Source organism: Elgaria multicarinata, chromosome 8 (genome assembly GCF_023053635.1).
Source record: "Elgaria multicarinata webbii isolate HBS135686 ecotype San Diego chromosome 8, rElgMul1.1.pri, whole genome shotgun sequence".
Classification (NCBI taxonomy): Eukaryota; Metazoa; Chordata; class Lepidosauria; order Squamata; family Anguidae; genus Elgaria; species Elgaria multicarinata.
In genome coordinates, this window is record NC_086178.1 from 70,095,673 (window position 1) to 70,109,979 (window position 14,307).

The following is a 14,307-nucleotide window of genomic DNA, read 5'->3' on the forward strand; positions in this document are numbered from 1 at the left end:
AATGAATACCTATGTCTAAAAATAGTGATTCCAGGTACTGACTTCATTCACTTTGCCAAATGTATGCAGCCACCATAGGAAATGCTACAACGTATTATTAATATGCCATTTACCTGTTGGAAGTTTTTAGTCATATCTGGTGATTCTTTACCCCAATAGCATTTAACAACGTGTCCTTCAATTGTAGTTCCATTGACTGAAACAATAGCATGTGCTGCACTTTCATGAGTTGAAAACCTGCAAACAAAACATGAATATGTAAAGAAATGTTACCACCAAATGTATAGTTCAGCTCTGGCATGAATCCCAGGTGCTTTGTGGCAGAACCCATCTTGTCTCCTCGCAAGGGCCTCCTCCCCACTCCGATCATTATCCCTTTTCATTTGCTACCTTTTTAAAAATTAGTTTTGGTACTAATGTCTTGTCGTTGTTTTGCAAGCACAGTTTCATGTGCCAATATCTCCCACTTGGCAATGTAATCTGCTCACTTTTAAGTGTTGAACTGACAATTCTTAGTGTCCTCCACCTTTTCAATAGTTCCATGAGCCTCCAGCTAATCCAGAAATGTTTGTTATTAACTCCCCACCTTTTTCACAACTCCTTTTCAGAGCAGTTGGTGCTGCAGTTACTGCACTCAGCAGATGTGAGCAAATCTCCCTGAGAGTTTTTCTTTCTTTTTTTAACCCTGAGAAGGCGCTGCATGGGATTGAGTGAATGGGCCCCCATGGATGTGTGTGTGTGAGTATGTGTGTAAGTACTGCTAGTATAGGTGTCCCATTTGCTCCACCTGCTCAGTCAACCTCTGACAGTTTTTCCCTCCAACTGTCAGGAATATTTGTGCAGGTTTAAGGGCTGGGAAGTAAATTGAGGGGAAATTTGTGCACCTCCAGTAACTGCTCTACTGTTATTTCTTCCCTGGTCCTTTGCATCTATGTGGAAATTAGCTTAAATACAGCCTCACTGTGTCAATTTCTTTCTATGTTACCTACTCCACTTGGGTGCTCCCATTCACAGCTGCAACATACAAAAACATTGACAAGGCAAGACTACACATATCAGACAGTGTGTTCTTTTGCACTTGTGAAAGACCAGGAAAAAATAATTAAAATAATTGCAAACACATTTGCATACTTCCAAAGCAGCACAATTATTTTTTAAAAAAGTGGTCAATAAATTGCTGTGCCCCCATTTGAGATTCAGTGGGGAGGAGGCAGTCATCGGCGAGGAAGGCTGGAGGCGGTATGGGCTTTTTTGCCACTCTTGCCAAGCGGCTTTGTAGCTGATCCCAGCAAACAACAACAAAATTACTCTCCTGAGTTCAGGCAACACAACAACCCACCTTGTGCATGAACACCCCTACAAGAAGCCATGGGTTCTCAGGGTGTTTTATTCATGAAAATTACGCCATGACGCAAAAAAATACACTGGGTTTAGACAACATGACAACCCACAATGCCTGGCTGCCCATGGTGGGTTGCCATGCTGTGCGAAAACAGTCAATACCCCCACTTTAGTGGATTTGAAGTAATCATCTAGTGAGCATATTAGAACCTGAATCCTCAACCTAGAGGTATGGCTGTAAATATTTTACTACATAAAGGTCCAAATGAGTAGAAATCATTGTCTTACCTCACAAATGAATAGCCTTTTCCTGGAAAAGCTCTTGTTTCCATAATTTGTCCAAAAGGTGAAAATGTCTGTCTCATCAATTGATCTAAAAGTAGTAACATTTTCTGTTAGTTCATGTTTGTGCTTAATCGCGTCAGTAAAAAAATTACAAGCATAAATGTGATTCCTACCTGTTAATCCAGAGGCAATTCCTCCACAGTAGACTGTACAGTTTTTTGGACTTGACTGATTTACTACATCTTCAAATCTCAGTTGTTTTGTATTATCTGCAAGACAAAACACTTTCAACAGCTGCTTTTCAATTATTTTCCATTGCATAACAAGTGACACACTATCTACCATTCTTGGAGGTGTTGCAACTCCAGATGCAACTGGACTGAGATGTAGTGGATGGCTTATGCTAGAAATTGGGTAGGGAGAGGGTGGACCTATTAATTGTCCTGGACCTCTTGGTAGCTTTTGATGTTATCGACCAAGTTATCCTGGCAGGGCTGGGCCTGAGGGGTACTATCTGCAGTGGATTCAATCCTTTCTATCGAGTCCCGTCCAGAAGGTGGTGCTGGGCAATCAATGTTAGATAGACTCCATGGCCGTTAGCCTATGGATTTCTAAAAGAATTTCTTTTAGCCAGAGGGCTGAATTCAATTTCAGAGAAGCTCTCAAAGAAGCTGAAGGTTAAGTGAGCAGGGTCAAAGGCAAAAGGGGTGGGGGAAAATACCAGCATACTGTAGCTTAAAGCTCTTACTGCTAGTAACTAATCCTCCGAAGAGTAATTTCAATCTTTTAGAATGGGGGGGAAACTGTACAAAAGCCGGAAACCACCAAACAATCAGTAGTTGGGGGAAAGGGGATATGGCTACCTGGGAAACCCCAGGGGGCCAGATTGGGGCCTCAGGAAGGCCCGATTTGTCCCCTGGGCCTGATATTCCACATCATGGCCTATGGTGTCCCACAGGGACACCATAATTATTTAATGTTTACATGAAACTGATGGGAGAGATCATTCGGAGCTTTGAAGTAAGGTGCCACCAGTATGCTGGTGACACCTAGCTCTATTGCTCTTCGTCACCAAGTACCAAGAAAGCAGTAGAAATCCTTGAAAGTTGCCTGAGATCAATAAAGGGCTGGATGATGGTGAACAAGCTCAGGTTAAACCCAAGCAAGACATAGATGTTGTTGGTCAGTAGAAAGCCTGACTTGGGAATTGGGATACAACTTCTGGAAGGGAATGCATTCCCCCTGAAGGATCAGGTCCATAGCTTGGGAGAACTCCTTGATACTATGCTGTCACTGAATCTTCATGTGGCTGCAATGGTAAAGTGTTTGCAAAATTACACTTAACATACCATCCGCAGTCCTTCCTGTGACAGTCTGAATTGGCAACAGCCATCTATGCCTTGGTTACATCATGTCTGGGCTAATGTAATGAGCTCTACGTGGGGCTACCCCTGAAGAGGGTCTGGAAGCTTCAATTGGTGCAAAACTGTAGCAGCTAAGCTACTGACAGATGCAGTTTCAAGACCATATTACATCTGTCTTGAAAGATCTCCACTGGTTGCCAACTGCTTCTTGGACTCAATTCAAGGTGTTGGTTAATCTTTAAGGCCCTAAACGGATTAGTCCTGGCTATCTATGGGACTGCATGTCTTGTTATGAACCTTCCCAGTTATTAAGATCTGCAGGAGAGGACCTCTTGAGGGCATCTTTACCCACAGGACCCATTTGTGAGGCATGTGTGAAAGGGCTTTCTCTCGTACGGCACTCCCTCAGGGACTATGGAATGCACTCCCTCAGGGACTATGATTTGCCCCCACTCACTTGGTTTTAAAAAAGGGTGTGAAGGCACAGCATTTTAATTTAGCCTTTTAATTAATGTATTATTTTAATGTTTTACAGTTTTTTAATGTTCTTTTTCTGTATTATGGTTTTATTGTTTTAAATTGTTGTTCATCGCCTTGATGGCTTTTTAGCCAATAAAGCAGGAGGACCTGTTTCGCATATAACAGCAATTCATGGGTTAAACAACCCATGAATTGTCAGGACCCTACAGGAGCAAGCAAGTTGCCACCCACACCCTTGCCACTTCCACTTTAAATCAACTTTCATCACCCTGTTCCTGGGTTGTTCAATACAACATCTGAACCTGGATCTGTGGGTTGTTTGTCCCTCAAAATCGCCGATTTTTAACCCAACAACAAACCATGAGCTCAAACTCTGGGTTGTTTGTCCCTCAACACCACAGAATTTCAGGTTCAGACGTTGCTGCAAACAACCTACAAAGGAGGAAAATCCTGGCGAGTGCACAGGGGACTTTGCTCACAGCCCTGACAATCCATGACTTAAAGAACTTATGGGTTGTTTATCGGAAAAAGGAGAAACGAGTTCTCAGAATGCAAAATGTTTATTTTCACAAAGCCAGACACATTTTGGTCTGTATTTTATTCAATGGCCTTCCTCAGGGGGTTGTTAGAAGATAGTGTCTGCAGAATTTCTTCTAGCAAAGTAATTGTCTTCTGTAATCTTCTATCCCCAGTTGCCATAGATTATAGGTGACAATGATTTTGCTAGAAGAAATTCTAAAGACACTATCTTCTAACAACCACCTGAGGAAGGCCTTTGAATAAAGTGCAGGCCAAAATGCACTGGGCTTTGGCTTTGTGAAAATAAACATTTTGCATCCTCAGAACCCGTTGCTCCTTTTTCTGACCTGTGTTGGATGCCCCCCTCCTCCTCCTTTTGGGAAGGGCATCCTTGTGAACTAGGCCTATGCTAATTAATTAATTAATTAAACTTCACTATCTCCATTTTGTGTGTGTGTTCTTAACAACAGGTGAAGAACCCATATTTACTCCTCTTTTTTGCCTTCTTAAGCAGGAGATTTGTTAGTACACAATCCAAATCAAACCACACATTTCTGAAGCATTTTATAATTATTGATTTGAATGTAAGAATTCAGAAGAGGTTCCTTCACTAAACATCTTTAACTGTAAAGTTACAAATCCTAGAGTTATACAAACCATACAGTTATATAAACCATAAAATTTTGTATGATACTTAAAAGGTAAGCGCTTTGAACACTCAAATATGCTATATTAATAAGTATTACTGAAACTCAGAATTGTATGTTTTAAATTATGCAGAGCACTGCAGACTGTGGCCTGGTTCACATGTAATGATTTGAAGAACTCTGATTTGTTTGTCTCATACCAAACCAAAGACATAAGCCAGTGTTTGTTCCTGACTTATGACTGTGGCTTGAGAGTAGAGCAACGAGCCAAAGTTCCCAGTTTGGACATCAAGTTAAACCAACCATGGAGAGGATGTGTCTGGCTTGTTTTACCACTCCTGCTTGCAGGAGAAGCCAAGTTGGAGTGACTGAGCAGTGTGCACCCATACGCTTGCTTGTTCTAAAGAATTCTTACTTATTGTTATGTCTGAACTAGTCCATTATGTACGTCTTACAGTTTTTGAGATTCACATTAAAGAATACAGGATTGAAATTCCATCGCAGCCCACCCCCCATCAGTATACTTACTTTCTTGTGTACTTTTTGGGGCAGGTGGCTTTCGTGTTGCCCAGTTAGTTCTGATTTGACGACCTCCTAACCACTGGCCTCCCATATGCACAATTGCATTTTCTGCATCCTGATAGAAAAATACAGGTTCAGTTTTCAGTACATTTGGAACAAATAGATAACCTTGTGGGAATAAGCCATTTTGAAATTAGAAATGTAAAGCACACATTCTATCACTTTACCTATCATATCCACTTTCTCTAATCATTTATGGCTCTATAGGGTTACCCATGATTTTCTAATTTCATTAGTCACGAAGGACAAGTGACATGCCCAAAAGACTGAATATAAGGCAAAGGTGGATTCTGAGTTGTAACACAGAAACAATTTCTTTGATCCCACAGTTTTCTACACCAACAGAAACCTATTTCACAAAAGGCAAACACTTTAACTCCCCCACCCCCACTGGAGACAACTCATTGGGCAAGTTCACTTGTCATGCTAAACCACCCTGAAGCTAAGCCACCATGGGTTGTTTGCTTGACAATCCACGTTACTTCTGACAGATGACCGGGTGCACTGCAACTTGCCGTGGGTTGTTTCCCTTTTGCCCTTCTGCCCACTGTAACCCAGACACTTTTGCAACAGAAAGCCTTGCTTCTTTGTTACCTACATCAGCATCGTTTCTGCAATTGGTCCACTGGAGTTGCCAGCTCACGAGGGAAACTCCCCTCCACTGCCTGCATCAGATTGCCAAATGCATATAATTTTCTAAGCCCCTATGAGTGCAGCAACCTGTTCACAAACTTCCAAAATAATTCAGGATTTTGCGCCGCAGGTTGTCATGTCATCTGAACCTGGTGCACAGCATGGGAGTAATCACTTTTCACCCACCCAACAACCCCCACTGCAAGCCATGAGTTGTAGAGTGGGTGAAAAGTCGCTAACCCCGTGCCATGTTCGAACGACACAGCAACCTGTGAAATGGCCTGGGTAATTAGGGCAATCCCAGTTCTGCGACCAGCACAGGTGGAGGAAACAATCAGTACTGTGTTGTTCCCTGCTGATCATTCAAACTCGGCCACATGAGTCTCTCTCATGCATGAACATACACGGTAAGATACAAGCAACCCATCTTCCCATCATAAGGGAACACTACCTGCACACGCTTTCCCCCTGCTGGCTTATTGCTGCTGCTCTCTTTAGCTTCTTCTCACTGCAAACCCATCATGAAAAACCACTCATTCTTTCATAATCCTTCCAAATTTCCCCCTCTGGACTGCCCCAACCGCCCTCTCTCACACGCACTCCACACCTACTCAGATATACAAGGCTCCCACCCACAGATTTATCCCTGCTGGCTTTTCACTGCTTTCTCTAGTCCTGCCATTGACTTCCCTTCCCACCTGCAGACTTCCCCAACCCCTTCCCCCTGCTGGCTTACTGCAGCTGCTCTCTTTAGCTTCCCCAACTCCAGTTTACCAGGCAGTAGCAACAGGGGGATCTTTTTCTCCCTGCCCACCCTTTTCTTGGTGGTTGGGCATGCTGCAGAGGAAAACATCAGACTGCAGCCATGTGCCATCTTCATTTCCTAAGAATGTTGCTCTGCCCCATGTGTGGCCCAGAAGCATTAATGAAAAATGAAAATGTCAGCAGCTGGAGTGCCTCACTTCACTTTGAAGTGACCTCAGCTGCCAATAAGAATGTTTAGTTAAAAAAAATTGGGAGGATCAGGTGCCAAGGAATGAGTTCACGGGTGCATTAGCATTTGGGAGCACCATGTTTCCTTATCCCATCCCTCTAATGGATGTTGTCAGGACATTTGTGAAAATCTAGGCATAGAGTATCTGCCAGATACTCTTACCTACATACTTGTGGGTGATGACCCATTAAAAGCCTGTGTGAAAATGGAATTATCCTCAATTATTTCATTCAAAATCATCTTACTTCTTCCTCTATTTAGAAATTAAACCACAGTGAAATTAGACACTCTTCTGCCTTGGCACAGAAATCCAGCACAAAGAGTGTTTTGTGGATGTCATAAACACTTATCCTTCATTCTGAAAACTAATTGGTCCAAATATAAAAGTATTGTCTAATTTGCTTTGTCTTTCTTCCAGTAATGCAGTTTTAGAGCCATTCACTTCAGGAATTAAACCTGAAGTGTGATGTTTGCCAAGTACACATAGACACACACATAAATTCCAGCGAAGTACCTCCAATGCACCCCAAGTTTTCTGTTCCCAATACAGCTTCTTATTCTCCATTAGAGGTTATTCTCAGAAGGCCCCATGACTTGTGGCAGCAGCTTTCTGAGCAGCAGTGGATGTCACTTAGGAAAATGTGGCACTCAGAAATCAGAGACTGTCTAAATTCTATGCATAGCCCTTGAATCCAATCCAACGTGTGAACACTTATATGTATTATGTGCACTACTATAAGTGCTTATTGATTCGTATCTGTATTCTGTCTTGAACACCCAGCTATCTCCGTAAATTGGTTACTATTAGCTTATGATATTCAAAAAAATTAAAATGTGCTTGAGGCAAAGACTTTTAGAAACAGATCTTCAACATACTATGGCCTCTGCCAGGAAGTGTTGCTCTACTTTTTATGAAAGTCCTAATCTTTACTCATTCCCAGCACTTTCTTACTAAACCTGACAGTGGCAAGATTTAGGCAAGCCTTTTTTACTTGATAGATTTTATATTCTACCATCCACTCTTTTGACTGGTAGTAATTTGTGTGCAGAAAGCCAGTAGAGACTATGGAACCAGGTAGAGGCTTTGTATGTCCTGTTTTATCAGATACTACTATTCATCTTTTTTTGGCCATGAGGATGTAGATAGAATCCTTTGAGAAATCTGACCCACTACTTGTGTGCATTTGACCTTTGTCCATCATGGCTTGTGACATCAATATGGTTACGCTTGCACACTTGGGGCTGTGAAGTAGTGCATTCTTCCTTGAAGAAGGACGTGTATCTTATTATTATTATTATTATTATTATTATTATTTATTTATTTATTTATTTATTTATATAGCACCATCAATGTACATGGTGCTGTACAGATAACACAGTAAATAGCAAGACCCTGCCGCATAGGCTTACAATCTAATAGAACCTAGAGTACTGAAAGAGTAGTGGTACAGCCTCTATCAAGAAAAACAATTTGGATTTGTTGGACCTGAATAACTATTCCCCAATTTCAAGTTTCAATTATATGTTTTCTGGGAAGTGGTTGTGTCACAGCTTCAGGGATTTCTGGATGAAACTGATTATCTATATCCTTTCTAGTCTGGCTTTTGGCTTGGTTTTGGGACAGAAATTGCCTTGGTCACCCTAAGGGGGAGTGCAACCCTATTGATTGTCCTGGACCTTTCAGCAGCATTCAATACCACCAACTGTGGCATTATTTTGGATCATCTTCAGGAGTTGGGGAATGGCAGTGCAGTACCAAGCTGGTTCCATTCATTCCTGACAGATAGGATCAAGAAGGGGACCACTGCTCATCTTCTTGGCTAGAGACCTATGGGGTTCCTAGAGGATTCCAACTTGCCTGCCTTGTTATTCAACATCTAGATGAAACTGCTGTGTGAGGTTATAAATATGCAAATGATACCCAGCTCTATTTCTCATTTTCATCTGATCTTACGGAGGTATTAAAAATACTAAAAAAGTTGTCAGGCAAATGTGAGGGACTGGATGGGGCAAAACAAGCTGAAATGTAATACTAACATGATGGAAGTACTGTTGGTAGATGCAGTATTGCTTTGAATGAGATTGCAGTACAGATCTACCCACACTCCTTGGATGGGACTGCACTCGCTCTGAAAGAACTGGTTTGTAATTTGGGGGTTGTATTGGTTTTGAGAAGCAACTTTTTCCAGCTCTAGCTGGCTTGCCAGCTACTACCATTCCTGACAAAAGCATAGTTTGTCACAGTAACTCATGTCCTAGTCACCTCTGGATTAGACTACTGTAATGTGCTGTACACAGGGCTGCCCTTGAAAAGCATCTGGAAACTGCAATTGGTGCAAAATGTGACAGTTAAGTTATTGATTGGAGCTAGGAATTGTATCCATGTTATGCCTATTTTAATTGAGTTTGTTTCTGGGTTCAATTCAAGTTGTTGGTGTTAACATTGAAAGCCATAAACAGCTTCAAACCTGGGTACCTAAAGGACCAGCTTCTTTCATTTGTTCTTCTCCCATTCATCTGGGGGACTGCTTCAGATCCCCTGGCTTCATGAAGCTAGATGGGTGCCACAACGTCTAGAGCCATTTCTGTGGCTGCACCCATCTTGTGGAATGTTCTGCCAACATAAATTTGTCAATCCCAAGCATTGTAGTGTTGTAGGCGGAATGCAAAAATTTGCCTCTTTAAGAAGGCAGTCAGTTAAAACTTTTAATAGCTCTTGAGTGCTTCTTAGCCTTTATGGTTAATCTGCTGTTTTATAAACTTGTTTGTTTTAAATATTCTTGTCTTTATTTGTTCACCGCCTTAACTTTCCTTTCAGAGAAATAGATATAAGCTATTATAAGGTAATAAAATAATTATATTATTTATTACTCTTCTCCAGGCTAAACATGCCCAGTTCTTTCAATCTCTCCTCATATGAGGAGAGACTGAAAGAACTGGGCATGTTTAGCCTTGAGAAGAAAAGACTGAGAATATAGACATGATAGCACTCTTCAAATACTTGAAAGGTTGTCACACAGAGGAGGGCCAGGATCTCTTCTTGTTCATTTCATAGTGCAGGACATGGAATAATGGGCTCAAGTGACAGGAAGCCAGATTCTGTCTGGACATCAGGAAAAACTTCCTGAATGTTAGAGCAGTACGACAATGGAACCAACTACCTAGGGAGGTTGTGGACACTCCCACACTAGAGGCATTCAAGAGGCAGCTGGACAACCATCTGTCAGGTATGCTTTAAGGTGGATTCCTGCATTGAACAGGGGGTTGGACTCCATGGCCTTATAGACACCTTCCAACTCTACTATTCTAAGAATCCAGGATCCATCTTTTTTCCTCCTTAAGGAACCCAACACAAAGTACATAATCCTCCTCCTCTCATAACAACAACCCTGTTAGGTAGGTTGGGCTGAGAGTCTGTGACTGGCCCAAAGTCATCCAGTGAGCTTCCATGGCTGAGTGGGGACTAGAACCCAGATCTCCTGACTCACAGTCCAAACTAATATGCTAATAACAGTAATAGCTATTATAAGGTAATAAAGGAAATAAACGTCAATATCTGTGTGGATCTGAGGAAGCAGAAAATCTGACTCGGGTCATTTTTCAATGATTTATAGTAGCTTAAGTAAAGCATTTTGTCATCTGCTTGAACCTTATCTGGGAAAGTCTGAGTTTTTGTCAAATTTCTGTTAACAAATACCAGACCTTAAAGGAAAAATGGCTACTTTTCAGCTACCACTATTAATATAATAAATTGAAAGTAGAATACATATATTCACACTAGTCAATAGAAAATTATCCAACTTATCTAGACTTTGTGTGATCGGTCTGTAAATTGTATACACACAGCAACATTGATATGTGGATTGGTTATTTTCTATTGAGAATTTTATTGTTCTTGGGGAATTTTTAACAGAAATACAGATTACAATTGTAACAAACAAAACTAACAATGGGGTACAAAGTTTTTAGTTACTTCCAAATAATAGAAACCTGAAACTTAGTATATACACAATACAAGATCCTCTGATTACCAGAAAAACCTTTTACTGTGGCATTTTATTCATACACACTTTACCATCACTAGATATTCCCCAAAACTTCGAACAGGGTCTATATCTAGTTATTTGGGCTCATTTACTGATGGGGGTATCAAGGTACTTGCTCAGTAAGCTCAAGTTATGTGTATGGATCTAAATAAATCTCAAACTGAGTTCTACTCATGGATTGGGTTTTTTCTGCCTTCTCACTACCATTGCAGCCCCCTACATCCCCCAAGAAGTTACTACTGAGGAGTGGGGAATCAACTAGAATGGCATAGGACACAACATGGGAGGGGATACATGAAAATCTGGGATATCCCCCTTACACCAGCAGAAGTGTCTTCTATTCCCACAATTTATTCTTTAAATACAACACACTGGTTGGATTCACACAACATGCTAACCCACCTAGTGTGAGTTGTTGTTAAATCATGGGTTATCGTGTTGTCTAAACACAGCACATTTTCCACAGGATTAGTTATTGTGTTGTCTGAACACAGTGCTTTTTCCACATGTAGGTTATTGTGTTGCCTGAACGCAGTCCTTTTTTCACAGGATGCGTTACATTGGCTGAATGCAGTGTATTTTCTGCGGGGTTGCTCATTAATGCAGTAATGCACTCTGCACAACCCAACAACAAACCATGCGTTCTCAAGGTGGCTCACATTTGAGGAAAAATTAACCACACTACAGAGTTAGGAAGCCACCCTGCAGAAAACGCACTGCAATCAAACAAGACATTAACCCACCAAGCAAAAAATGCTCTGCATTTAGACAACACGAAAACCCACCCTGCGGGAAATGCACTGCATTCAGACAACACATTGGCTCTGTTCAGAAGACACCTTAAACCACGGCTTTAACCATGCTGGCTAAGCCAGAAAGCCAGGCTGTGTTCAGAACACACCTTAAACCATGGCTTTAACCATGGTGAATAAGACTTTCTGGCTTAACCACCATGGTTAAAGCCATGGTTTAAGGTGTCTTCTGAACACAGCCTGGCTTTCTGGCTCTGAAAGGGGCCGATAACTCATGGTGGGTTGGCATGTTGTGCACCCACTGTCCAAGATATTCAAATTACTAGTAGTCTGAAAGTGGCATATATTTCATCTCTCATCCAAAAGCCCCATCTCCCTACACCACACCTCTATAAGAATTCAAAGATATGGAATTTGCCCTTCATACACTTCAACACCGAAGAGTTATAGAAAATGGATTCGTAATGTCATCCAGGAAAAATGTACATGTTAGTAATATATCACACAAGAATTATTATACTAATTCATCAGACCCAGAAAATGTTAACCACTGATTAAGTTTTTTATTACTCACCAGTTTATTATAAAACGATACAAAGCCATATCCTTTTGATTTTCCTGTTGCCATATCTTTAACTACTCGTGCATCCCTGGGAAGAGAAGCACAATTATATGAGGAAAACATTAAAGATTTTCAAAATAAAAACTAAAAGGAACCACACACACTGTATTGTGAGCATAATTTTCCCTATTATAAATTCAGTAATCCCTATATCTATAACCATTCCTAAACTCTCCCTAATGCTTCTTCGCCTGTTAGAAAAAAGCAGTAGGACAAAAAATAACATGTAATAAACATGCAACCTATCCATATAACCTGCACTTTCTATAACTAAAATGTTCAAATTTGAAATTTTAAAAGGAATAAAGTTTCCTTTTCTAATACTCTATTGGCTAGGGTTCACTGTTCTATAAATTACTGCAACATTTCTAACTATTTTACCATGCATTCTCTAAATAAATGCCCTCTGCCTAGTGATATAAAATATGAAATATTAAAAAATTGAAAAAGAGGAAAAAAATAGGAATTAAAAGGCATACATGGCCTGTTAACAGATTTCTTTATTTTTCTTGGTCAATTCTCTACCATCATTTTGGAGTTTGGGCAGCTGTAAATTTTGAAAAATTGACATTTTCAGAAATTTAAGAAAGGAGAATAAAACTAACAACAATGCTAAGCACACCAGTACGAAAACAACAAATTTTACACATAAATTTTAGTGAGTAAGTTAAAATGATTGGAAATATAGAACTGCACTGAATATAGAATGTTAAAATGTAAATACTAAGATATGTATATATAAATAATGTATAATAAGAATAAATAGAAATGAGAAAAAAAATCTACAACTGAGTTCCAGTGTGCACAGTTCCTTGCAGTTAGCTTCAAGATCCTGTCCATTCTTATGAGCAATTCTGCAAAATAATCAGAATGCTATTACTTTTAATTGTGACTTGGACTTTAGAAAAACTGCAGGTCTCAGGTATAAATAAAGACTGAGAAATAGCAACCTGTATTAAACCTTTTTATATTGGCTCGCAAATAGTACTACTTACCACATTGAGATAAAAAGCAAAGTAAACAAAATAAGACAAAATAAGATTTATGTTTCATTTGAAAATATGTACAGAGTGTAGAGAAAAGATGTTTTTGGCAGAAATATATTCCTGTAAAGTAACACAAGATGTTGAGGTTTTGTTTTGGTGTTGTTAAAAGGACAAAGGAAACAATAGGAGAAAATCTTTGAAGAAGCTAGTTTATGCAACAAAAGAGAGACAGACATGCTATAGCACTTACAAGAACACTTACAATGTTTAAAATGTTCAGTAAAAAAGCTATGGATAGTTGGAAATCTAATCCCAAGTTCCTATTGTCTACAGAGAAAAGGTATTTTTGCACTCTCTGTGCACCACTACAACAAAAGCTGCTGTACTTAACTTACCAGAAGGTGTTAGTTTTAATTTCCAAATTCAAGAACCTTAAATATAATGCCACTACTTTTCAAAAGAATACATATACACAACTAGGTTTTATAGCTTGCTACACTATCTTACATAATTTGTCTGTAGTCCAACACTACCTACATAATTATCAGATGTGTAAGATACCTTGATGCTTCTAACACACAGTTGTCTTGTTCATTTGCTGACAACATAAAAACCCCAAACACATAGCAAGAGTTAAAAGCACACCGCTTTCAACAGATTTGATGCAGAGATTTCATTCAAGTTTTTGTGAGACAACATATTCAGCCCCCACCCCACAAAAACACTCTATACCACCCACTTTCCATTATGAAGAAAACTTTAAGCAAACTAGCAAAGTAAAAGACACTAATTTTAAAAGAAGAACAATCTTGCATTATGACTTGTTCTGCATTAATGATTTAAGGTACAAACTATGGTACTTACGATATTTTACCAAAAGGAGCAAATGCTGACTTGATGTCTTCTGTTGTTATTTCTGGACTTAAATCTCCCACAAATACATGGAAGTGATCTGGAGGGAAAGCATAAGCTAATTACACTGCTGTTATCCAATAATTTAGCTCTCTTGCACTGTCAAGAGAGTTAAATGTCTTTACACTAAGAACATGACTAGGG

The 14,307-nt window shown here is 39.9% G+C and overlaps 2 protein-coding genes across 5 annotated transcripts in view; one reads left to right on the forward strand and one right to left on the reverse strand.

Moving 5' to 3' along the window:
* The window catches only part of INPP5F (inositol polyphosphate-5-phosphatase F), a 169,167-nt gene that overhangs the window by 18,810 nt on the left and 136,050 nt on the right, over window positions 1–14,307 (forward strand). The gene's annotated exons all lie outside the window — the stretch shown is intronic.
* Window positions 1–14,307, reverse strand: part of TIAL1 (TIA1 cytotoxic granule associated RNA binding protein like 1) — a 36,159-nt gene that overhangs the window by 5,460 nt on the left and 16,392 nt on the right. For all 4 annotated transcript variants that reach the window (XM_063132724.1, XM_063132723.1, XM_063132722.1 and 1 more), the window contains 6 exons: window positions 14,116–14,203; window positions 12,218–12,293; window positions 5,165–5,273; window positions 1,800–1,895; window positions 1,630–1,714; window positions 114–237 (listed from right to left, as the gene is read on the reverse strand). In XM_063132724.1, coding sequence (XP_062988794.1) covers window positions 114–237; window positions 1,630–1,714; window positions 1,800–1,895; window positions 5,165–5,273; window positions 12,218–12,293; window positions 14,116–14,203 — 578 coding nt within the window. The remainder of the gene's footprint in view (window positions 1–113; window positions 238–1,629; window positions 1,715–1,799; window positions 1,896–5,164; window positions 5,274–12,217; window positions 12,294–14,115; window positions 14,204–14,307) is intronic.